The sequence below is a fragment of the Rana temporaria genome, chromosome 1 (assembly GCF_905171775.1).
Source record: "Rana temporaria chromosome 1, aRanTem1.1, whole genome shotgun sequence".
In the NCBI taxonomy this organism is placed as follows: Eukaryota; Metazoa; Chordata; class Amphibia; order Anura; family Ranidae; genus Rana; species Rana temporaria.
In genome coordinates this window covers 34,988,489-35,014,051 of record NC_053489.1, presented here as the reverse complement: position 1 = coordinate 35,014,051, position 25,563 = coordinate 34,988,489, and the positions used below count along the sequence as shown (strand labels likewise).

At 47.1% G+C, this 25,563-nt stretch overlaps 1 protein-coding gene across 1 annotated transcript in view; it reads left to right on the top strand.

Annotated features, from left to right (window-relative positions):
- The first annotated feature begins 3,484 nt into the window (after positions 1-3,484).
- The window catches only part of EPG5 (ectopic P-granules autophagy protein 5 homolog), a 186,254-nt gene continuing 164,175 nt past the window's right edge, over positions 3,485-25,563 (top strand). Inside the window, 4 exon segments of the mRNA XM_040336244.1 lie at positions 3,485-4,370; positions 9,466-9,709; positions 13,158-13,294; positions 21,086-21,193. Coding sequence (XP_040192178.1) covers positions 3,870-4,370; positions 9,466-9,709; positions 13,158-13,294; positions 21,086-21,193 — 990 coding nt within the window. The 5' untranslated portion in view covers positions 3,485-3,869.

The following is a 25,563-nucleotide window of genomic DNA, read 5'->3' as shown; positions in this document are numbered from 1 at the left end:
TGCTGTTTTTTTTTTTTTTTTTTTTTTCCTTGCATGTCCCCCTCAAATTTACAGGGACTGCACTTCACTTGTAGTGCAAAGTGGATTTGCCTTTTTGTAAATAAACCCCATTGTGTGTTTTTTTTTTTCAAAATTATCGCTCTATTTTTGTTTATAGCGCAAAAAATAAAAACCGCAGAGGTGATCAAATACCACCAAAAGAAAGCTCTATTTGTGGGACATAAATTTTATTTGGTTACAGCGTCGCACGACTGCGCAATTGTCAGTTAAAGCGACGCAGTCCCGAATTGTAAAAGTGCTCTGGTCAGGAAGGGGGTAAAATCTTCCGGGGCTGAAGCGGTTAAGTTTATTTTTTAGATGGAAGCAGTGTAAGTACCTAACTTGGACCTGGAATCACCCTTTTGCAGTCCCTGTAGAGAAGAGCTGGAGTGTAATGCCCCGTACACATGTGCGGGATTTCCGACGGGAAAAGTTCCAGTCGGAAATCCCAAGGGTAAAACCGAGAACCTGCTCGGTCAGTCCACCCTCCCTACACATGGCTGATTTTCCCGGAGTCCCGGTTGTGTGTATGCTCCATCACATTTCTTCCCATAGGAAAACTGCCAAAAACCGCCGGGCAAAAGTCCGCCGGTTTTCCTGGCGGGAAAAAAGAGATCTGGTTCTTTTTTTTTTTGTCAGGCGTATTTTGGGCCTTTTTTTTCCTTCGGAAAAACTGCGTGGAGCATACACACGGCTGAGATTCTCGACCAAAACTCCATCGCAGTTTTCCCGTCGGAAAAACCGGCCGCGTGTACGAGGCTTGTGAGGAAGAAACAGTAGAAGGAACCAATTTGTTTTCTAACAAGAAGCATGCCGATAGGAGGATGCTGAGAGATGAGCTTGTCCCTGTGCCGCTGCTTCTTTCACGGTCCAGTCACACACTGGGGGGGGGGGGGGGGTCAGGACAACCTGGGGTAAGAGGAAGTGGCTTGACTGATACTGGCCTTCAGAGGACATCTACCGTGTTTCCCCGAAAATAAGCCTGGGTCTTATATTAATTATGCCAACAAAAGACACAGTAGGGCTTATTTTCGGGGTAGGTCTTTCCATGTAATGTGATGTCTTCTCGCTCCCTGCCTGACAGGAATCCCCAGTGTTAACTGAGTTAAAATGCTTGTAAAATCCTATAATCCACTCTATTACAATATTATACAATGTACAATGTGTGTGTTTCTGTAATATAATTGTGCCAAATACCTTCGTTATAGAGCCGCTCTGCTCTTCTGTGACCCGCCTGAGCTCTCTTCCCCGTAATTATATTACAGAAACGCACACATTGTACATTATATACTGCTGTAATAGAGTGGATTATAGGATTTTACAAGCATTTTTAACTAGGACTTATTTTCAGGGTAGGGCTTATATTGCAGCCCTCCTGGAAAATAACGCTAGGTCTTATTTTCAGGGTAGGTCTTATTTTGGGGGAAACAGGGTAATGGCACAAAAAAGTACTGCAGAGGAAATCCCTGCATTGAAGGTGAATATTGCAGCAAAAGCTGGTTTAGTTATTTTTAGGTAGATTCAGAAAGAGTTAGGCCGGCTTATCAGTAGATAAGCCGACCTAACTCAGAATCTACGCCGACGTATGTTTAAGTGTATGCTCAAACAGAGATACGCTTAAACATATCTAAGATAGGACGGCTTGCGCCCTCCTATCTTAGATTGCAATATTTCGGATGGCCGCTAGGTGGCGCTTCCATTACGGTCGGCGTAGAATATGTAAATGAGTTGATACGCCGATTCACAAACGTACGCCCGGCCGCCGCAGTAGATTTACGCCGTTTCCGTAAGGCATTATCAGGCCTAAAGTTATTCCATCTATTAGGTGGAATAGCAATGTTAAAGTATGGCCGCCGTTCCCGCCGCGAGATTCGAAATTTTTACGTCGTTTTGCGAATAGCGATTTACGTCCACGTCGAAATCAATAGGCCCGTACGGCGTACTTAGCCACAATGCACACTGGGAAATGTAGACGCCCGGCGCATGCGCAGTAACAAAAAAACATCAAAAACGTAAGGTCAAGCCTGATTAACATTTAAACACGCCCCCTTTCCACACAATTGAATTCGGCGCCCTTACGCCCACCCGCTTTAGGCTACGCCGCCGTATATTAGCAGGCAAGTACATTGAGAACCATGTACTTGCCTAGCTAACTTACGGCGGCGTAGCCTAAACAGGCTAAGCTATGCCGCCGCAAGTTTGCACCGATGTACCTGAATCTACCTATATATCTTTTAAAGGGTTGTTTATTTTTATGTTGTTGTTTTTGGCAAGCGTTTTGCCCTGAATTGGTGACTTTCAATACTTCCTCTAACTAGGGTTGTCCCGATACCAGTATCGGGACCGATACCGAGTATTAGCGGGAGTACTCGTACTCCCGCTAATACCCCCGATACTAAAATAGAATACTTCCACCCCCCGCCGCCGCCAAAACCGCCGCCGCTGCCACGTTAATCACTGCGGCGGGGAACATTACAGACAGCGTTCGTTTGAACAGCTGTTTTCCCCGCCGCGCATAGACACTCCCCCTTGGACGGATCTGTCCAATCGCGAGCAAGGGGGAGTGTCTATGTGACTCCCCCTTGCTCGCGATTGGACAGATCCGTCCAAGGGGGAGTGTCTATGCGCAGTGGGGAAAACAGCTGTTCAAACGAACGCTGTCTGTAATGTTCCCTGCCGCGGTGATAACAGTAGGTACGGGGGACAATGGCTGCTGTACGGGGGACAATGGCTGCTGTACGGGGGACAATGGCTGCTGTACGGGGGACAATGGCTTCTGTACGGGGGACAATGGCTTCTGTACGGGGGACAATGGCTTCTGTACGGGGGACAATGGCTTCTGTACGGGGGACAATGGCTGCTGTACGGGGGACAATGGCTGCTGTACGGGGGACAATGGCTGCTGTACGGGGGACAATGGCTGCTGTACGGGGGACAATGGCTGCTGTACGGGGGACAATGGCTTCTGTACGGGGGACAATGGCTTCTGTACGGGGGACAATGGCTTCTGTACGGGGGACAATGGCTTCTGTACGGGGGACAATGGCTTCTGTACGGGGGACAATGGCTTCTGTACGGGGGACAATGGCTTCTGTACGGGGGACAATGGCTTCTGTACGGGGGACAATGGCTTCTGTACGGGGGACAATGGCTTCTGTACGGGGGACAATGGCTTCTGTACGGGGGACAATGGCTTCTGTACGGGGGACAATGGCTTCTGTACGGGGGACAATGGCTTCTGTACGGGGGACAATGGCTGCTGTACGGGGGACAATGGCTGCTGTACGGGGGACATGGCTGCATTTGGGGACACATTTAAAAAAAAGTATCGGTATTCGGTATCGGCGAGTACATAAAAAAAGTATCGGTACTTGTACTCAGTCCTAAAAAATCGTTGTGATATCGGGACAACCCTACCTCTAACCATTATAAGGCTATCATTGACCATTTGCATCTTATCTCTCTAGGCAAAGAAAAAACAAGCCATCTCGGAATTGAAATCAGAAAAGACCCCGGTACTGGAGGAAGAGAATGATGCCTTTGTTACAGTTTCCGCCCCTAAATCATCCTCCCAAAAACTGAAAACAGACTGTGACCCCCCTGACCACTTTACAGAAATTCAGCTGAATGATGACACGGGGACATCGGAAATAAATCGGATAAGCGAGTTGTCCTTGGCAGACTCTTCTGGCATCAAAGATGCAAAGGACAAAGATGGGTCCAAAGAGCTGCCTGTTCCTGAGGGTCCGGACCCTACAAGAGAGAAAACCGATCCCAGTGTTAGTTATCCTGCACATGACCTTGAATTGTCCACCAATGTGGCTCAATGCATGGAAAGGACAAGCCCCTCCTTGGACAACGAGACCATAGAGGTCCCTGAAATAAGACCTAGAGAGGTGGATCGTGTCAACACTCCGCATTTTGTGGAAGCCAAAGAGATTCTGCATTTGTCCAAGGTTAAGTCTTTGTACCCGGAGCTACCCGAGCCGATCTTTGACCACACGAGCGCTGTGGCCACCATTAAGCCCCTTGTCGCCAGTGAGAGGCTCTATCCGGAGCTCCCGCAGCAGCCCAGGCCCGCGGCGTTTACTCGGGAACAGCTGAAGATCTTCGAGCCGTGCTCTTGGCTGGAGAACGTGGACTCTTTCACCGAGGAGTTTGAGAGGATCGCACATCAGGACCGCCATGAGTTCCACGAGCTACTGATGAACTATGGCCGGTGCAGGAAGCAGCTTCTGCTGGCCGATTCCAAGCTTCAGATCATGATTTCCGACTGGAAGAACATCAAGAGCAAAGTCTGGGATTTTAAGGAAGAGCACATGACAGTACAGGTAATTTCCTGGAAGGAAAACTTGGACTGCCGCACTCCAAAACACGTTCCTTTTTATTAAAACTGGTCACAAAAAAGACATGCCACAGCAAAAAAATAGAACACAAGCTGCTGCGTTTCACACTGTATCCCAGTGCTTAACCACTTAAGCCCCGGACCATTTTGCAGCTAAATGCCCAGGCCAGGTTTTGCGATTCGGCACTGCGTCGCTTTAACAGACAATTGCGCGGTCATGCGACGTGGCTCCCAAACAAAATTGGCGTCCTTTTTTCCCCACAAATAGAGCTTTCTTTTGGTGGTATTTGATCACCTCTGCGGTTTATATTTTTTGCGCTATAAACAAAAATAGAGCGACAATTTTGAAAAAAATGCAATATTTTTTAGTTTTTGCTATAATAAATATCCCCCAAAAACATATATAACATTTTTTTTTTTTTCCTCAGTTTAGGCCGATATGTATTCTTCTACCTATTTTTGGTAAAAAAAATCGCAATAAGCGTTTATCGATTGGTTTGCGCAAAATTTATAGCGTTTACAAAATAGGGGATAGTTTTATTGCATTTTTATTAAAAAAAAATGTTTTACTACTATTGGCGGCGATCAGCGATTTTTTTTTTTTTTTCGTGACTGCGACATTATGGCGGACACTTCGGACAATTTTGACACATTTTTGGGACCATTGTAATTTTCACAGCAAAACATGCATTTAAATTGCATTGTTTATTGTGAAAATGACAGTTGCAGTTTGGGAGTTAACCACAGGGGGCGCTGTAGGAGTTAGGGTTCACCTAGTGTGTGTTTACAACTGTAGGGGGGTGTGGCTGTAGGACTGACGTCATCGATCGAGTCTCCCTATAAAAGGGATCACTCGATCGATACGCCGCCACAGTGAAGCACGGGGAAGCCGTGTTTACATACGGCTCTCCCCGTTCTTCAGCTCTGGGGAGCGTTCGCGACGGAGCGGCTATAAACGAATAGCCGCGCCGTCGTCCCGGATCGCTCCCCGAGGGAATTCGCACGCAGCAGAGGGGGTCCCGATCGGACCCCCCACCCGCTGGAAGGCAGGGACGTATATATACGCCCATCTGCCTGTCCATGCCATTTTGCGGACGTAAATAGTCGTGCGGCGGGCGTTAAGGGGTTAATCATAGCTATGATTAAGCACTGGGATACAGTGTGAAACGCGTCAACTTCTGTTCTATTTTTTGCTGTGGCATGTATTTTTTGTGACCAGTTTTAATAAAAGGAACATTTTTTGGAGTGCGGCTGTCCAAGTTTCCCGCTATAATTTTGCAATATCATTGCATTGCCGGCACCCAGGGTTTGGATCCAGTGAAGAGGCTCTTTGGTTACATCTGAGCGGTTACTTTTCTTTCTATCTAATTTCCTGGAAGGTATATGAGCAATTTGGTGAGGAAAAGAAAATCGTAGTCAGTGTTGATAGGGGGGATCCCTCCTTCAGCGCTATTGTATTCTGCCGGCGGGCGGAGACCAAGGGGGGCGGGGGCACGGCTGGAAGGACAGTGATTACTGCTATAGTTCCTGACAGTAATCGCATGCAACAAATACAACTGACTGGTTGTACTTAAAGTGGTTGTAAACCCTTTTGTGTGACTTCTACCTATAGGTAGGCCTAGAATAAGGCTTACCTATAGGTAGTGGAAATATCTCCTTAACATGCAACGTTTTAGGAGATATTTCACTTGTAGTGCCCTGATAATGTACACGGCGCATGCGCTGGGAAGAAACGAACCTCCGTGACGTTTCCTCCTTAGTGTGTGCTGTTACTGGTGGCTCCTGTGTGCATGCGCGGGAGTGACATCACGAGGCTCCGGCGAATCAGAGCTGGAGTCCGCGGCCCGGAAGGAAGAGGGGTGAGAAGATGGGCGCAGCCTGCACAGGGGACAGCGCTGAATTCTTTTGCAGGAAAGTGCAATGCATACTAGCCCATTAAATGCTTTTAATTTGCAGGGAGCAAAAGAGGAAGTAAAACCCATCAGGGTTTACTTCCTCTTTTAAAGAGGATGTCCGCTAAAAAAAAAAAATATTAAAAGTCAGAAGCTACAAATGCTGCAGCTGCTGACTTTTAATATTAGGACACTTACCTGTCCTGGAGTCCAGCGCCGTCCGCAGCAGAGGACGAGCGATCGCTCGTCACTCTGCTGCCCCCACCGCCATCCTCGGTGCGGGAACCAGGAAGTGAAGCGCTCCGGCTTCACTGCCCGGTTCCCTACGGCGCATGCGCGAGTCACGCTGTGCATGCTGACTGGCTCCCGCTGTGCTCTGGGAGCCGAGTGTTCCCAGAACACAATGGGTGGGAGGGGACGGGAGGTGACGTCTTGCCCGCAGTCTACCCGCAGACTGTGTGGCCGGAAGTGGTTGTCTTTAGACAGGTATCTGCACCCCCCTCCCCCTGAAAGGTGTCAAATGTGACACCGGAGGGTTCTGATCAGCGGGAGTTCCACTTTAGGGTGGAGCTCCGCTTTAAGTAAACCAATGGATTGACTTTAATACAACCAGCCTGCCCATAAATGAATTGAATGTGTTAGAACCATCAATGGCTGGCGTTAGTTGAAAACCAGGGGTCTCCAAACTTTTCAAACCAAGGGCCAGTTTACTGTCCTTCAGACTTCTGGAGGGCCAGATTGTGGCCAGCTGGGGTAGAACATGTCCCGGGCCAAGCATCAGTGAGAATAAATATGGCTTCCGGGTTGGTGACCAGTACGAGGAGGACTAGTGCCCCTATTGGTAAGAGCAATTGTATCCCATCATTGGTATCGGTGGGAGGAAATGTGCCCCATATCATTGGGAGGATATCTGCCCCATATCATTGGGGGGAATAGTGGCCCATATCATTGGGAGGAAATGTGCCCCATATCATTGGGAGGAATAGTGGCCCATATCATTGGGGGGAATAGTGGCCCATATAATTGGGAGGAATAGTGGCCCATATCATTGGGAGGAATAGTGGCCCATATCATTGGGGGGAATAGTGGCCCATATCATTGGGGGGAATAGTGGCCCATATAATTGGGAGGAATAGTGGCCCATATCATTGGGGGGAATAGTGGCCCATATCATTGGGGGGAATAGTGGCCCATATCATTGGGGGGAATAGTGGCCCATATAATTGGGAGGAATAGTGGCCCATATCATTGGGGGGAATAGTGGCCCATATCATTGGGGGGAATAGTGGCCCATATCATTGGGGGGAATAGTGGCCCATATCGTTGGGAGCAATAGTGGCCCATATCGTTGGGAAGAATAGTGGCCCATATCGTTGGGAGGAATAGTGGCTCATATCATTGGGAGGAATCGTGGCCCATATCATACCAAAGACCAGATAAAGGCACATCTGACCCTCAATATTGAGGTGGTTAAGAAATTTATATATATATACAAATTTTTTTTTTTTTTTTTTATATAAAAATAAATTACAAATAAGGGGGGTTGCCATCCGGGACCTGTGAGCCCTATAATAATAATAATAATAATAATAATAAAAAAAAGAAACCTCTGGGCCCTTTAATAAAAAAAAATAAAAAAAATATATAAAAAATAAAATAAAATAAACATTTATAAAAAAAAAAAAAAGGGGGGGGGTTGCCATCCAGGGCCCTGGGGACCTCTGTGCCCTTTAATAAAACAATAAAAAATTAATATATATAAACAAAAATAAACATGTATATAAAAAAAAAGGGGGTTTGCCACATGGGGCCCTGGGGACCTCCTGAGCCCTTTAAAAAAAAATATATATATATATATATATATATATATATATATATATATATATATATATATATATATATATATATATATATATATATATATATATATATATATATATTGGAAATAAATAAATATATATATATATATATATATATATATATATATATATATATATATATATATTAGAAAAAATATTAAAAAAAAAAAAAAAAAGGGGGGGGGGGTTCCCATCCAGGGCCATGGGGACCTCCGGACCTCTTAAAAAAAAAAAAAAAAAAATTGTCCCTTTGTTAAAAAAATTAAATAAAAATATATTAAAAAAAATATTTTTTTTTATAAAAAATAAATGAAAAAAGGGGTGTTGCCATATTGGGCCCTGTGGGCCTCCGGTTCCCTTACAGGTGTACTGCCTGTACCCCCCTGATGGCGGCCCTGGTGACCTGATAACCTCACACAGTTGCCTCCACATCCCAAAGGCCATTGGTACTAAGCCCATGTGCTTCAAGGTTCGATGTGTTGCGCGTTTAGAGATGGTATTCTGTATACCTTGGGTGTAACGAGGGGTTATTTGAGTTACTGTTGCCTTTCTATTATCTCTAACCAGTCTGCCCATTCTCCTCTGACCTCAACAAGGCATTTTCCTCCAGCTTATCTTCAGTAAAAAAAGAAAACTTGCTTCAAAACAAGGCTTCGGACAGGCTTTGTTAAAGCTCTCTGAACTCCAGTCAAAGCTCCTGTCACTAAATAAAATGGTTAGCTTACAGTCCTGTTTACACCTTCACTAGCCACTAGCCAATTTACTTTATTAGAACGGCTGGTCCTGGTACTCTTATAGGCAGTACCAGTGGGGAAGCTAGACATTATTTCACCCGGGGCAAAGAATCAGTTTGGTGCCTCCCCATGGGACAAGATTAGGCAGAAGTGAGAAACTCCCAGGCCATAGATGTTGAGTCAGCTGTCTGTCCCCTCCCCCTGCTCCTCTGGTCCTCCCCCTGCTTCTTTGTTCCCCCCCAGGTGAGCGATGCGGGAGGGAGAGACAGAGGAGCGGAGGGGGGCGGCAGTCCGCTGTCACTGAAGCCGGCCCACTGAGCCATCGGCCCACCGGGAAACTCCCTGTAGTCCCAATGGCCAGTCCATCCCTGGGTACAATTTTTGAAGCAAAGCAAAAGCAAGGTGTAAAGAGGACTGCAAACTAACCATTTTATTTGGTGACAGGAGCTTTGACTGGCGTTCAGAGAGCTTTAACAAAGCCTGTCCGAAGCCTTGTTGGAGCCGAAGCAAGTGTAAATGAGCCCTTGGAAATGAAAAGCTCAGCAGAGGACTGGGTCAGTAAAGACTGACTGACTGGTGCACATTCTCCTCCACAGGGTCTCTGTGAAGATCAAGCCAAGGTGGTTGGGTATCACCACTATCAGACGGCGGAGGTCAATACGTCGGCACTGGCAGACATGAAACGGCTGTTTGAGCTGAAGTCCGATCACCTATATCAGACGTTCGCTCTGCACTCCTATACATCAGTGTTATCTCGGCTGCAGGTTGAGTCTTATATCTACGGAATGGTCAACAATTCTCCCTTCCTCCGGTCAGTGGCCGTCTACCATCCAGACTATGGTGAGTGTCCTAAAAGTGTCTGAATCACAAATTGTTTTCTTTTCCTTTCTTTCTGTGGATACATGCAATGGATGAACAGTATGGGCCAGATTCTGAAAGGACTTACGACGGCGCGGCGCCATGTACGCCGTCGTAAGTCCTAATCCGACCCGTCGTATCTATGCGCCTGATTCTTAGAATCAGTTACGCATAGATATTCATTGGATCCGACAGGCGTAAGTCTCTTACTCCGTCGATCTTAACTGCATTTTTTTTGACCGCTAGGTGGCGCTTCTGTCAAATTCTGCGTCGAGTATGCAAATTAACTAGATACGCGAATTCCCGAACGTACGCGCGGCCGACGCAGTAAAGTTACGACGTTTACGTTAGGCTTTTCCCGGCGTATAGTTGCTCCTGCTATATGAGGCATAAGTACGGCGTACCAATGTTAAGTAAGGGCGTCGTTCCCGCGTCAACATTTGAAAAAGTTACGTCGTTTGCGTAAGTCGTCCGTGAATGGGGCTGGACGTCATTTACGTTCACGTCAAAACCAATGACGTCCTTGCGGCGTACTTTGGAGCAATGCACACTAGGAAATTCCACGGACGGCGCATGCGCCATTCCTCAAAAACGTGACTCACGTCGGGTCACAGTAGTTTTACATAAAACACGCCCCCCTGATCCAAATTTGAATTAGGCGGGCTTACGCCGGCCGATTTACGCTACGCCGCCGCAACTTACGGAGAAAGTACTTTGAGAATACAGCACTTGCCCGTCTAAGTTGCGGAGGCGTAACGTAAATCGGATACGTTGCGCCCGGGCAAAGATACGCCGCTGGCTGGGAATCTGGCCCTAGATGTGTATGTACTTTACCAGTTATTATATGCCAAAAACACCGCAGAACAGAAAATGGAGCCCAATTCAAGGTTGTTGCCAATATGGTTTGATTTGCTCCAGAGCTTTGGGCTGAGTTGCAGTGTGAATAGGACACAGAAAAAAAAAATAGTTTTCTGTGTGTCCTAGCGGTGACCTGTGTTTGACAACGTGGTAAAACACTGGTCATTGCCCAAAGCCACTTCTGGACACCAGGCAGTTGTCGGTGACAGCCTGCCTCATCTAAACTGTGATGTGTGCAGGGTTGTCTTTAAGGCAGGGAAAAAGGGGCAGCTGCCCTGGGCCCTGTCATTGTTGTGCGGCCCAAAGCAGCTGCCTCATACTTGCCAACTATCCAAGTTTAAATTCCCTTGTCCCTTGAAGTTTTAGTCCTGTGCTGTGTCCTGATATCTCAGTGTGAAGTGCTGCTACAATGGCTTAATGCTTGTTAAGTCTGGGGGTAGAGGAATAAGCTGTAATGCCTTATACCTTGCTCTGACAGGCTCCACCACGCTGTGCAACAGGTCCCCTGGAGCCTCTTCTCTGTGGCTGTAGGTTGCACCCTTATGTAATGGCGTACAGTGCAGGGCCAGTAGTGCTGCAGTGTACATGATGGCAACAAGGGCTCATCCACAACCCCCGAGTATCAGAAAAGAGAAAGTGCTAGAAATCAGCTGATGCAAGGAATAAGTATTGGTGTCTTCTTCTAACACCCTTACCCTTGCAGTGTGGAAAGGGCAGGTGGGGGCACCTGCAAGAGTATTTTTAGTTCAGCCTTAGAAATGTGCAAAATGTAATTTGTTTACCACCTCTCCCCGTGCCACTGCACATGGGTGGGTGCTTCCTCCTTCTGAGTGGATGTTCAGGAACGTCCCTCAGGAGGGGGATCGCACGCACGTGTGCTCACGCAGCCCCGATGCTCTTGTGTCACCCGGACACGGCGCATCTCCGATCGGCAGGAGGGCTCTGTGATTGGCCCTCCTGGTCACATGATGGCTGTGTCCAATCACAGCCGTCATGTGTTGTAAATAGCGAGCGGGTTGCTAGGCGATCAGCTCTCCTCTCCTCACATGGAAGTTGTTAGTGAGGAGAGCGGATCTCTGCAGTCGGCTGGTGATCAGTGAGTGTTTTTTTACATCTTTTTACACACTGATCACCGGCCCAGTGCCCCCACACAGTGTAAACACACACATGTCACCAAAATAATCTCCCCACACAGTAAAAACACCTGTCCCCCACATATGGAACAGTAAAATCACATGTCCCGATGATCATCTGCATACATGTGTCCCGATGATCATCTGCATACATGTGTCCCGATGATCATCTGCATACATGTGTCCTGATAATCATCTGCATACATGTGTCCCAATGATCCTCTGCATGCATGTGTCCCGATGATCCTCTGCATGCATGTGTCCCAATGATCCTCTGCATGCATGTGTCCCAATGATCCTCTGCATGCATGTGTCCCAATGATCCTCTGCATGCATGTGTCCCAATGATCCTCTGCATGCATGTGTCCCAATGATCCTCTGCATACATGTGTCCCGGTGATCATCTGCATACATGTGTCCCGGTGATCATCTGCAATGCATACATGTGTCCCGATGATCATCTGCATACATGTGTCCCGGTGATCATCTGCATACATGTGTCCCGGTGATCATCTGCAATGCATACATGTGTCCCGATGATCATCTGCATACATGTGTCCCGGTGATCATCTGCAATGCATACGTCCCGGTGATCATCTGCAATGCATACATGTGTCCCGGTGATCATCTGCAATGCATACATGTGTCCCGGTGATCATCTGCAATGCATACATGTGTCCCGATGATCCTCTGCATGCATGTGTCCCAATGATCCTCTGCATGCATGTGTCCCAATGATCCTCTGCATGCATCTGTCCCAATGATCCTCTGCATGCATCTGTCCCAATGATCCTCTGCATACATGTGTCCCGATGATCATCTGCATACATGTGTCCCGGTGATCATCTGCAATGCATACATGTGTCCCGATGATCATCTGCGCACATCTGTCCGTGATCACACAAACCAATTATTATACACTTAACAGGATTTTTTTTATACTAAAGACATGTAGCAGAATACATTTTGGCATAAAATTTATGACACAATTAGATTTTATTGTCTTTCTTTAAAAATAGAAAGTAGAAAATATTGTTTTTTTTCAAATTTCCACTCTTTTTTTTTTATTTTTTTGCTTATTTTGCAAAAAAATAAAAAACGGAGTGGTGAATAAATACCACCAAAAGAAAGCTCTATTAGTGTGAACAAAATGATAAAAACGTCATTTGGGTACAGCGTAGCATGACCGCGCAATTGTCATTGAAAATGCGAGAGCGCTGAAAGCTTATAATTGGCCTTGGAAGGAAGGGGGTGAAAAGGCCCGGTATTGAAGTGGTTAAAATTGTTAATGGGATGTTGCCCAACATACATGGATTGGCACATTGGATGTAAGAATGATTGCTTTATATTTTGGTCCTTTCCATGCGGCTCTATGCGAAATCCTGTTCCTGGCGTTCCTTTTGTTCTTCCCCTCATGCTCTCCTCCATGTTTCCTGCAGCTCCTCAGAAGTTGGAGGGATCTCACTCCGATCTCATCTTATTGAAGGAATGTATCAGCGTTTTGTTCAGCTTCACCCGGCGCCTCATCGAGGACACCCAGTTCCAGAACGACATTCTGCTGTGGCTTCAAAAGCTGGTGAGTGCTTTTCATGTCCTAAATCAGGGGGAGGCAACCTCGGCCCTCCAGCTGTGGTTAAACTACAAATCCCATCATGCCTCCTGTCTCTAGGAGTCATGCCTGGGATTGTCAGGGTCTTGCAATGTCTCATGGGACTTGTAGTTTCAAAACAGCAGGAGGGCCGAGGTTGCCTACTGTAATATCATGCAATAATATATATATCCTCTATTGTAACCTATAATATATATATAGCTATCGCATAAATGTATTAATGTGTCCCTTGTTTGCTAATATGTATGAGCAGAGTGTAATAGGCTTAAGGCTATAATGCTAGTTATAAAGACAGACGCATTTGAGTAAAACAGTTACATTTATTTCTTTAAAAATAGTTCAGTTACATGTTTTTCTATGGGACACGTTCACATCCATGATTTTTTTTCAGCTGCTGCGTATTTGGAAAGGGCGAGGACTTTTTAACGCAAAATGGTGCTATTTTTTTTTTTATTTGTTCAATATACTTCAATGTAGGAGCTGCAGAAAAGCATGCAATGTGTTTTTGCGGCAATTTGTGTTTTGTAATCTGCCCAACAACAAATTGGCCCAAAATTTTTTTAAAATTCTATATTTTTTTAAATTTTTTTTAAGGCTATTATCCGATTAATCGAAACAATAATCAGCCAACTAATCGATTATGAAAATAATCGTTAGTTGCATCCCTACTCTGGTCTCATTTAGTGGTTCTGGACTTTAGATGAATCTCCATGGGTCTGTGGAGGCTGCACTGGTCTCATTTAGCAGTTCTTGTCTTTAAGCAAATCTCCAGGGGTCTGTAGAGGGTACTCTGGTCTCATTTAACGGTTCTGGTCTTTAGATGAATGTCCATGGATCTGTAGAGGGTACTCTGGTCTTTAGGTGAATCTCTGTGGGTCTGTAGAGGGTACTCTGGTCTCATTTAGCAGTTCTGGTCTTTAGGTGAATCTCCATGGACCTGTAGAGGGTACTCTGGTCTTTAGGTGAATCTCCATGGGTCTGTAGATGTACTCTGGTCTCATTTAGCAGTTCTGGTCTTTAGGTGAATCTTCAGGGGTCTGTAGAGTTTACTCTGGTCTCATTTAGCGGTTCTGGACTTTAGGTGAATCTCCATGTGTCTGTAGAGGGTACTCTGGTCTTTAGGTGAATCTCCATGGGTCTGTAGATGGTACTCTGGTCTCATTTAGCAGTTCTGGTCTTTAGGTGAATCTTCAGGGGTCTGTAGAGTTTACTCTGGTCTCATTTAGCGGTTCTGGACTTTAGGTGAATCTCCATGGGTCTGTAGAGGCTGCACTGGTCTCATTTAGCAGTTTTGGTCTTTAGGAAAATCTCCAGGGGTCTGTAGAGGATACTCTGGTCTCATTTAGCAGTTCTGGTCTTTAGATGAATGTCCATGGACCTGTAGAGGGTACTCTGGTCTTTAGGTGAATCTCCATGGGTCTGTGGATGGTACTCTGGTCTCATTTAGCAGTTCTTGTCTTTAGGCAAATCTCCATGGGTCTGTAGAGGCTGCACTGGTCTAATTTTAGCAGTTCTGGTCTTTAGGTGAATCTTAAAAGGTCTGTAGAGGGTACTCTGGTCTCATTTAGCGGTTCTGGACTTTACGTGAATCTCTGTGGGTCTGTAAAGGGTACTCTGGTCTCATTTAGCGGTTCTGGTCTTTAGGTGAATCTCCATGGACCTGTAGAGGGTACTCTGGTCTTTAGGTGAATCTCCATGAGTCTGTAGAGGGTACTCTGGTCTCATTTAGCAGTTCTGGTCTTTAGGTGAATCTCAATGGGTCTGTAGAGTTTACTCTGGTCTCATTTAGCGGTTCTGGACTTTAGGTGAATCTCCATGGGTCTGTAGAGGGTACTCTGGTCTTTAGGTGAATCTCCATGGGTCTGTAGAGGGTACTCTGGTCTCATTTAGCGGTTCTGGACTTTAGGTGAATCTCCATGGGTCTGTAGAGGGGGTACTCTGGTCTCATTTAGCGGTTCTGGACTTTAGGTGAATCTCCATGGGTCTGTAGAGGCTGCACTGGTCTAATTTTAGCAGTTCTGGTCTTTAGGTGAATCTTAAAAGGTCTGTAGAGGGTACTCTGGTCTCATTTAGCGGTTCTGGTGTTTAGGTGAATCTCTGTGGGTCTGTAGAGGGTACTCTGGTCTCATTTTAGCAGTTCTGGTGTTTAGGTGTATCTCCATGAACCTGTAGAGGGTACTCTGGTGTTTAGGTGAATCTCCATGGGTCTGTAGAGGGTACTCTGGTCTCATTTAGCAGTTCTGGTCTTTAGGTGAATCTCCAGGGAAGTGGATTCAGGAATATACAAAGAACACACAGGGGGTACTGTGGAAATGCATGCACAGAACCCTCTCCAGTATGATGTGCCACACAATGAAGATAATGAAAAGATGAGGTTCCCATAGAAACTTCTCCTTCTAATGGAGGACGGGGGCCACTTGACACACATTTATTCTTGTGCTCAGAAGGGACCATTCTGCCCTTCCCCCTCATTATATTATTCAGAATCTTCTACACAGGGGGGAGGGTTGGAGAATGACTCGGCTGCTTTATGTGGTGTGCTTTGTACTTGGTCGTCCATTGGGTACCTGAAGCTGAAATTGTATCTGCTTCTATTTTGCCTTTCCAGGTTTCAACCCCCCCTCCCCCTGCCAACACGCTAACAAATTTAATAAATGCAACCTTTCTGTTTTCATGACTTTTTTTATTTTTTTATCCAGTGATGTCATCACTGGTTCTCTATGTAATGTCTTAGGTGGTGGGAGTGGGTGGTCTTCGGTGGTGGGAGTGGCCCGGCTGGGTGCTGTACATATTGTAACTTCCTGAAAACCTCACCACACCGTACCTCATTGTAAGAAAAGAAATGGCTGCACATCCAGGAATTCCGATTGCCTTTTATTGTTCAAAGTGACAACACCAAAGACACCAACACAAGGTCACGGAGACGTGTTTCACACAAGCATCTTGTGCTTAATCATTAATGGTGATGATTAAGCACAAGATGTATGTGTGAAACACGTCTACGTGACCTTGTGTTGGTGTCTTTGGTGTTGTCACTTTGAACAATAAAAGGCAATCGGAATTCCTGGATGTGCAGCCATTTCTTTTCTTACAAGTTTCCCACGGAGGCTGGCCTTCTACGAGACATTCCACCCAGGGCTGTCTTAATGAGAGGGCACACCTGGGCACTGCCCAGGGGCCACAGCTGCATGGGGGGGGCCCTGCCCTTTCCCTAAAAGCAGCTGGTCCTTGAGCCCGGCTGTCCCTCTACACCCCAGATATCCTCCCAGCACTCTGACCCCTCTACACTCCAGATATTCCCCCAGCACTCTGACCTCTCTACACTCCAGATATCCCCCCAGCACTCTGACCCTCTACACCCCAGATATCCCCCCAGCACTCTGACCCCTCTACACCCCAGATATCCCCCCAGCACTCTGACCTCTCTACACTCCAGATATCCCCCCAGCACTCTGACCCCTCTACACCCCAGATATCCCCCCAGCACTCTGACCCCTCCACACCCCAGATATCCCCCCAGCACTCTGACCCCTCTACACCCTACATATCCCCCCCCCCCAGCACTCTGACCCTCTACACCCCAGATATTCCCCCAGAACTCTGACCCCTCTACACCCCAGATATTCCCCCAGCACTCTGACCCCTCTACACCCCAGATATCCCCCCAGCACTCTGACCCCTCCACACCCCAGATATCCCCCCAGCACTCTGACCCCTCTACACCCCAGATATCCCCCCAGCACTCTGACCCCTCTACACCCCTGATATTCCCCCAGCACTCTGACCCCTCTACACCCCAGATATTCCCCCAGCACTCTGACCCCTCTACACCCCAGATATCCCCCGAGCACTCTGACCCCTCCACACCCCAGATATCCCCCCAGCACTCTGACCCCTCTACACCCTACATATCCCCCCCCCAGCACTCTGACCCTCTACACCCCAGATATTCCCCCAGAACTCTGACCCCTCTACACCCCAGATATTCCCCCAGCACTCTGACCCCTCTACACCCCAGATATCCCCCCAGCACTCTGACCCCTCCACACCCCAGATATCCCCCCAGCACTCTGACCCCTCTACACCCTACATATCCCCCCCCCCAGCACTCTGACCCCTCTACACCCCAGATATCCCCCCAGCACTCTGACCCCTCTACACCCCAGATATCCCCCCAGCACTCTGACCTCTCTACACCCCAGATATCCCCCCAGCACTCTGACCCCTCTACACCCTACATATTCCCCCCCCCAGCACTCTGACCCCTCTACACCCCAGATATCCCCCCAGCACTCTGACCCCTCTACACCCCAGATATCCCCCCAGCACTCTGACCTCTCTACACCCCAGATATCCCCCCAGCACTCTGACCCCTCTACACCCTACATATTCCCCCCCCCCCAGCACTCTGACCCCTCTACACCCCAGATATCCCCCCAGCACTCTGACCCCTCTACACCCCAGATATCCCCCCCAGCACTCTGACCCCTCTACACCCCAGATATTCCCCCAGAACTCTGACCCCTCTACACCCCAGATATCCCCCCCAGAACTCTGACCCCTCTACACCCCAGATATCCCCCCAGCACTCTGACCCCTCTACATCCTAGATATTCCCCCAGCACTCTGACCCCTCTACACCCCAGATATCCCCCCCAGCACTCTGACCCCTCTACTCCCCAGATATCCCCCCAGCACTCTGACCCCTCTACACCCCAGATATCCCCCCAGCACTCTGACCCCTCTACACCCCTGATATTCCCCCAGAACTCTGACCCCTCTACACCCCAGATATCCCCCCAGCACTCTGACCCCTCCACACCCCAGATATCCCCCCAGCACTCTGACCCCTCTACACCCTACATATCCCCCCCCCCCCCAGCACTCTGACCCTCTACACCCCAGATATTCCCCCAGAACTCTGACCCCTCTACACCCCAGATATCCCCCCAGCACTCTGACCCCTCTACACCCCAGATATCCCCCCAGCACTCTGACCTCTCTACACCCCAGATATCCCCCCAGCACTCTGACCCCTCTACACCCTACATATTCCCCCCCCCCCCCAGCACTCTGACCCCTCTACACCCCAGATATTCCCCCAGAACTCTGACCCCTCTACACCCCAGATATCCCCCCCAGCACTCTGACCCCTCTACATCCTAGATATTCCCCCAGCACTCTGACCCCTCTACACCCCAGATATCTCCCCAGCACTCTGACCCCTCTACACCCCAGATATCGCCCCAGCACTCTGACCCCTCTACACCCCAGATATCCTCCCAGCACTCTGACCCCACTACACCCCAGATATCCCCCCAGCACTCTGACCCCTCTACACCCCAGATATCCCCCCAGCACTCTGACCCCTCTACACCCCAGATATCCCCCCCAGCACTCTGACCCCTCTACACCCCAGATAATCCCCCCCAGCACTCTGACCCCTCTACACCCCAGATATCCCCCCAGCACTCTGACCCCTCTACACCCCAGATATCTCCCCAGCACTCTGATCCCTCTACACCCTAGATATCCCCCTAGAACTCTGACCCCTCTACACCCCAGATATCCTCCCAGCACTCTGACCCCTCTACACCCCAGATATCTCCCCAGCACTCTGACCCCTCTACACCCTAGATATCCCCCCAGCACTCTGACCCCTCTACACCCCAGATATCCCCCCAGCGCTCTGACCCCTCTACACCCTAGATGTCCCCTACCTCCTACCTACTTGATTTCTGTTTACCTGCACTCCATTGCCCAGGGGCCCATGATGCTATTAAGACGGCCCTGATTCCACCTCAGGTTATCATCATACACCTGGAGCAGCGGATCTTTTTCTTTGTACACCCTGCCTCATAGCTCCTCCCAAGAGCCAGATGACTCCCTTATAAGGCTCTTGGGAGGAGTTATGTGAATATCAAACTGTCTTGATAGGTGGGTGTGAGTCTGGAGGAGGGTCTTTTCTTGGCAGGCTGTATTTGCGTGCAGACCACCCATCGGTAACAGCCAATAGCAGGCTATAAATCATTTTGGTATTGGGCTTTACAAAATATTTAATGTACCGTATATACTCGAGTATAAGCCGAGTTTTTCAGCATATTTATTTGTGCTGAAAATGCCCCCCTCGGCTTATACTCGAGTCACCTTTTTGCGCCTGATCTCCCAGAATTTAGGGACCCGGTACTGGCCGGCCGTAGGTCCCCTGGACCCCAAATTGGGGTTGGACACATGTAGCCCCACGCTTCCTCTATAAGTGTGCAAAGTTTGTTGTCCGGGGAACCTACGGCCGGGTAGCACCGATTTTTCAAATCCGGGCGCCTTCCATAGACTCCCATGTTAAACGGTCATTTCTCTGGTGACTTTGGGGAACCGGTACTGGCTGGTCGTAGGTCTCCTGGAACCGGAACTTACCACACATGTAGCCCCATTTCTCCTCTACAAGTGTGCAACGTTTGTTGTCTGAGGGACCTACGGCCGGGGAGCACCGCTTTTTCAAACCTGGGCACCCCTTCCATAGACTCCCATGTTAAATGTGAGTCTAGTCATGGGCACAGTGAGGCATGCAGATGGACACCCTAGGCTTATACTCGAGTCTAGGGTTGTCCCGATACCGATACTAGTATCGGTATCGGGACCGATACCAAGCATTTACTCGGGCAAATGCTCCCGATGCTTCACCCGATACTTGTACTGTCAGCGGTGATCAGTGCGTGGGGAAGTTACAAGCACCGATCACTGCTGTTTAGATTTAAAAGTAATTTCTCTGCTTCTCTCTCCCGCCCCCCCCCCCAGCTTTCAGCTGCTTTAAAATCAGCGGTGGTCGGTGCTTGCAACTCCCCCACACACGCTCACCGCTGACTGTCCCGTGTCCTCCTCCAGCCCCCCTCCGTTTTGCTGCAGTCTCCCTCCGTGTCCCCCGCCGTTTTTCTCTCTCCCTCTGTGTCCCCCGTCTTGTTTCTCTCTCCCTCCATGTCCCTCGCTGTGTTTTTTTCTTTTTCTCTCTCTCCCTCCGTGTATCCCTCCGTGTCCCCCGCCGCGTTTCTCTCTCCCTCCGTGTATCCCTCCGTGTCCCCCCCCGTGTTTCTCTCTCCCTCCGTGCTCCTCCTCCACCCCCTGGAACTGTCAGGATGGAGAGCGGAGGTAGGAGCCGGTAAATCTGCTCCGAATGGACAGAGTCGGTGATCACTGACTCGGTCTATTCACATAACTGAAACATTGTAAACTGTGATTACAATGTTTCAGTTTATGAATGAAGAGAAGACGCTGTCTTCACTCCATTCATTTTCAGCGCAGCTGATGCTGCTGAGAAAGGGACTGGAGAATCTGTGTCCCTAGTCCCTTTCCCTGTCTCAAAAAAAAAAGAATAAAAAAAGTTATTGTATAAAATAATGAAAAAATAAAAGAAAAAACACACTGACACAGTCCACCCCCCTTAAAAAAAAGAAAGCATTATAAATAAAAAAAATAGTAAAAAAAATAAATAATTTAAAACGAATTGTTGGAGATAAAAAAGAAAAAAAATTACTGACACATGTGCCGCTGTCACATGAGATAAAAAAAAAGGTATCGGTGAGTACTTGGGGAAAAAAAAAAACTCTACTCTGTCTTAAAGTGGTATCGGGACAACCCTACTCGAGTCAATACGTTTTTCCCATTTTTTTTGTGGTAAAATTAGGTGCCCCGGCTTATACTCGAGTATATACGATATATGTTATATTATTGATCCACATTTATAATCCTTCTCTTGTTGTTTAGGTCTCTGTGCTGCTGAAGGTCGGATGTTTGGGGGACCATCTCTTTCTCCTAAACCATGTCCTGCGCTGTCCTGCTGGCATTAATAAATGGGCTGTCCCCTTCATACAGGTAAGCTGTGGTAGAAGTAGATATAAAGCTTAAAGTGTTTCTAAAGGCAGAAGGTTGTTTATCTTAATGCATTCTGTGCAATAAGATAAAAAAACTTCTGTGTGCAACAGACCCCCCAGCCCCCCCCTAATATTTACCTGAGCCTACTCTCTATCCAGCGATGTGTACGAGAGTCCCAGCTGCCCGGTGTTCCGTCAGATTTGGCGACCTGTCAGAATTGGTAACGGAAGTGACGTTCCGTCACCACCATCTTGCTACACCCCAAACTCCTCCATAGTAATGATACGCAGAGAAGGAGGCAAGCGGACATCTTGTTACACCCACTGGAGTTTTGCATTTCACAGTTATTTTTAACACAAAACTGAGCTTATATGCTTAACCACTTAAGGACCGGACCAATATGCTGCTAAATGACCCAAGGGGTTTTTACAATTCGGCACTGCGTCGATTTAACAGACAATTGCGCGGTCGTGCGACGTGGCTCCCAAACAAAATTGACGTCCTTTTTTTCCCACAAATAGAGCTTTATTTTGGTGGTATTTGATCACCTCTGCGGTTTTTATTTTTTGCTCTATAAACAAAAATAGAGCGACAGTTTTGAAAAAAATGCAATATTTTTTACTTTTTGCTGTAATAAATATCCCCCAAAAACATATATAAATTTTTTTTTTCCCTCAGTTTAGGCAGATACGTATTCTTCTTCTACCTATTTTTGGTAAAGAAAATCGCAATAAGCGTTTATCGATTGGTTTACGCAAAATTTATAGCGTTTACAAAATAGGGGATAGTTTTGTTTTTTTGTTTGTTTTTTACTACTAATGGCGGCGATCAGCGATTTTTTTCGTGACTGCGACATTATGGCGGACACTTCGGACAATTTTGACACATTTTTGGGACCATTGTCATTTTCACAGCAAAAAATGCATTTAAATTGCATTGTTTATTGTGAAAATGACAATTGCAGTTTGGGAGTTAACCACAGGGGGCGCTGTAGGAGTTAGGGTTCACCTAGTGTGTGTTTACAACTGTAGGGGGGTGTGGCTGTAGGTCTGACGTCATCGATCGAGTCTCCCTATAAAAGGGATCACACGATCGATGCAGCCGCCACAGTGAAGCATGGGGAAGCCGTGTTTACATACGGCTCTCCCCGTTCTTCAGCTCCGGGGAGCGATCGCGAGGGGGGGGCTAGAAACGAATAGCCGCGCCGTAGTCCCGGATCGCTCCTGAAGCCACGGGAACCACCGCATGTACCGGGGGGGGGGGGCTCCCGATCGGACCCCCGACCCACGTCTAGGCAGGGACGTACAGGTACACCAATGTGCCATTCTGCCGACGTACATGTACATGTGGCGGTCCGGAAGTGGTTAAATACAGTATTTGGAAATCCCACGGACCGTTTTCATATTGAATTTTAAAATCAGAGGTGTTCTGTCACATTCAAAGTCTGGTAGACCCCAAATCTCTCCCTAAAGAGTACCTGTTACGCACCATTCCTATTACAAGGGGTGTTTTACATTACTTATAATAGGAAGCAAACGCATACGTAAGTCGCGCCCACATATGTAAGCAAAGTTTGTAAATCACACGTGTGCGGTATCAACGCCAACATTGGAGCGAGGGCAACAATTCTTGGCCAAAACCTCCTCTGTAAAGCAGAACACTGCATTATTGCAGAATTAAGCCTGGTACACACAATTGGATTTTCCGTGGACAAAGCGTAGGACTTTTGTCCGAAGGGCGTTGGCCATGAACTTTTCTTGCATACAAACGGCAGTGAATTGTCGGCCAACAAACACAAAACTAGGTGGCCTTTTAGCTCTTTAGTGCCGCCCTTTGAGCAACTTCTGCTAATGTTGTGTTATGGTTAGCATTGCTTCTGAGCATGCGTGTTTGTACTTTGGAGTTTTGTCCCAAGGACTTTCTGTACACACAATCCGAAAATCTGACATCACGCATCCAACATTTGTTGGCGGAAAATCTAACAACAATTCTCAGATGGAGTGTGCAAACGGTCGGATTTTCCGACAACAGCCTGTCATCACACAATTCCCGTCGGAAAAGCCGATCGTCTGTACCGGCCTTTACTCTAAACTGGTCACTGGTAAAAAAAAATGTAAGACACTCCTATGGAGATTTTGAAGTAGCAAAGTTTGACGCCATTCCACAAGTGTGCGCAATTTCAAAACGTGACCTGTTGGGTATCTATTTAAACGGCGTAACATCATCTTTTACATTTATTTATAGAAAAAATTTGGGCTAACTTTAGTGTGGTGTTTTTTTAATTCATTAACCACTTCAATACCGGGCATTTTCACCCCCTTACTGCCCAATTTTACATTTTCAGCACTGTCGCACTTTAAATGACAATTGCGCGGTCGTGCGACGTGGCTCCCAAACAAAATTGACGTCCTTTTTTCCCCACAAACCAAGCTTTCTTTTGGTGGTATTTGATCACCTCTGCGGTTTTTATTTTTTGTACTATAAACAAAAATAGAGCGACAATTTTGAAAAAAAAAACATATTTTTTACTTTTTGCTATAATAAATATCCCCCAAAAATATCTAAAAAAACCCAAATGTTTTCCTCAGTTTAGGCTGATGCGTATTCTTCTACGTATTTTTTGGTAAAAAAAAAATCACAATAAGCGTAAATTGATTTGGTTTTTGGTTTGCGCAAAAGTTATAGCGGCTACAAAATAGGGGATAGTTTTATGCCTTTTTTTTCGTTTTTTACTAGTAATGGTGGCGATCTGTGTTTTTTTTTTTTTTTTTTTTTTTTTTTTTTATCGCGACTGCGATATTGCGGCGGACACTTTGGACACTATTTTGGGACCATTATCATTTATACTATAAAACTGCACTGATTACTGTGTAAATGTGACTGGCAGGGAAGGGGTTAACACTAGGGGGCGATCAAGGGGTTAATGTGTTCCCTAGGGAGTGATTCTTACTGTAGGGGGAAGGGACTGACTGGGGGAGGTGACCGATCTGTGTCCCTATGTATGAAAATAGTAAAAAAATCAGCACAATATACAGGTAAAACACAATCAGCAGCTATGCACTAGGATTCAATTTATAAATTCCTTAAGAGTCAATGTAAAGTAGATAGTGCAGCGCTAGAGGAAAAGTCCAAATAAAGATCATCCAGGTGATTCTCTTATAAGTGACTGACAATATGAGGCATGCAGGTGATATGGCGTGGGTTAGCAGGAGACCTCCACCAATAGTAACAATGGCCGCTCACCTCACTGATAATAAAAAATCGCTTTCCCATAAGGGTCAATCCCAGGCATGTAACAGCATAATCCAAGCAGGAAAGGAATACATCTCAGGTAATATCAGCATGGATGGCAGATCTCAGGTAATATCAACATGGATAGCAGCCATGGAATCCGATGTAAGAAAAACAAAACATAGTGTTTCTCCGCAATAACCAATATAACATTTAATAGTGAAAATATACTTACATAAAAAGCACTATATCCAGTGCTAGGAATCAAATGCAAACAAAAACGCACAGCATGGTCCGATAGATGGCAGCGGGTGACGTCACGTACTTCCCTACCGAACGTTGCGTCCCAGGGGCGGGACTTCTTCAGCGGATGTAGGGGAGAGGAAACATGCACCCAGTTATATACATGTATGTTGCAACATACATGTATATATAGCAACATGCATGTATATAACTGGGTGCACGTTTCCTCTCCCCTACATCTGCTGAAGAAGTCCCGCCCCTGGGACGCAACGCTCGGTAGGGAAGTACGTGACGTCACCCGCTGCCATCTATCGGACCATGCTGTGCGTTTTTGTTTACATTTGATTCCTAGCACTGGATATAGTGCTTTTTATGTAAGTATATTTTCACTATTAAATGTTATATTGGTTATTGCGGAGAAACACTATGTTTTGTTTTTCTTACATCGGATTCCATGGCTGCTATCAATGCTGATATTACCTGAGATGTATTCCTTTCCTGCTTGGATTATGCTGTTACATGCCTGGGATTGACCCTTATGGGAAAGCGATTTTTTATTATCAGTGAGGTGAGCGGCCATCGTTACTATTGGTGGAGGTCTCCTGCTAACCCACGCTATATCACCTGTGTCCCTATGTACAAGGGACACAGATCGGTCTCCTCTCTCCCTGACAGGACGTGTATCTGTGTGTTTACACACAGAGATCCACGGTCCTGCTCAGTTACTGGGCAATCGCGGGTGCCCGGCGGACATTGGGGCCGCCGGGCACACGCATCGGGTTCCCAGTGACGCAGCGCACGCGCCATCTTGAGAACGCGCTATGTCATATGGTGTCCACCCAGAGCAATAGGCTCATCGTCCCGCCGTCATGACAGCGGGACAGTGGTTAAACAGT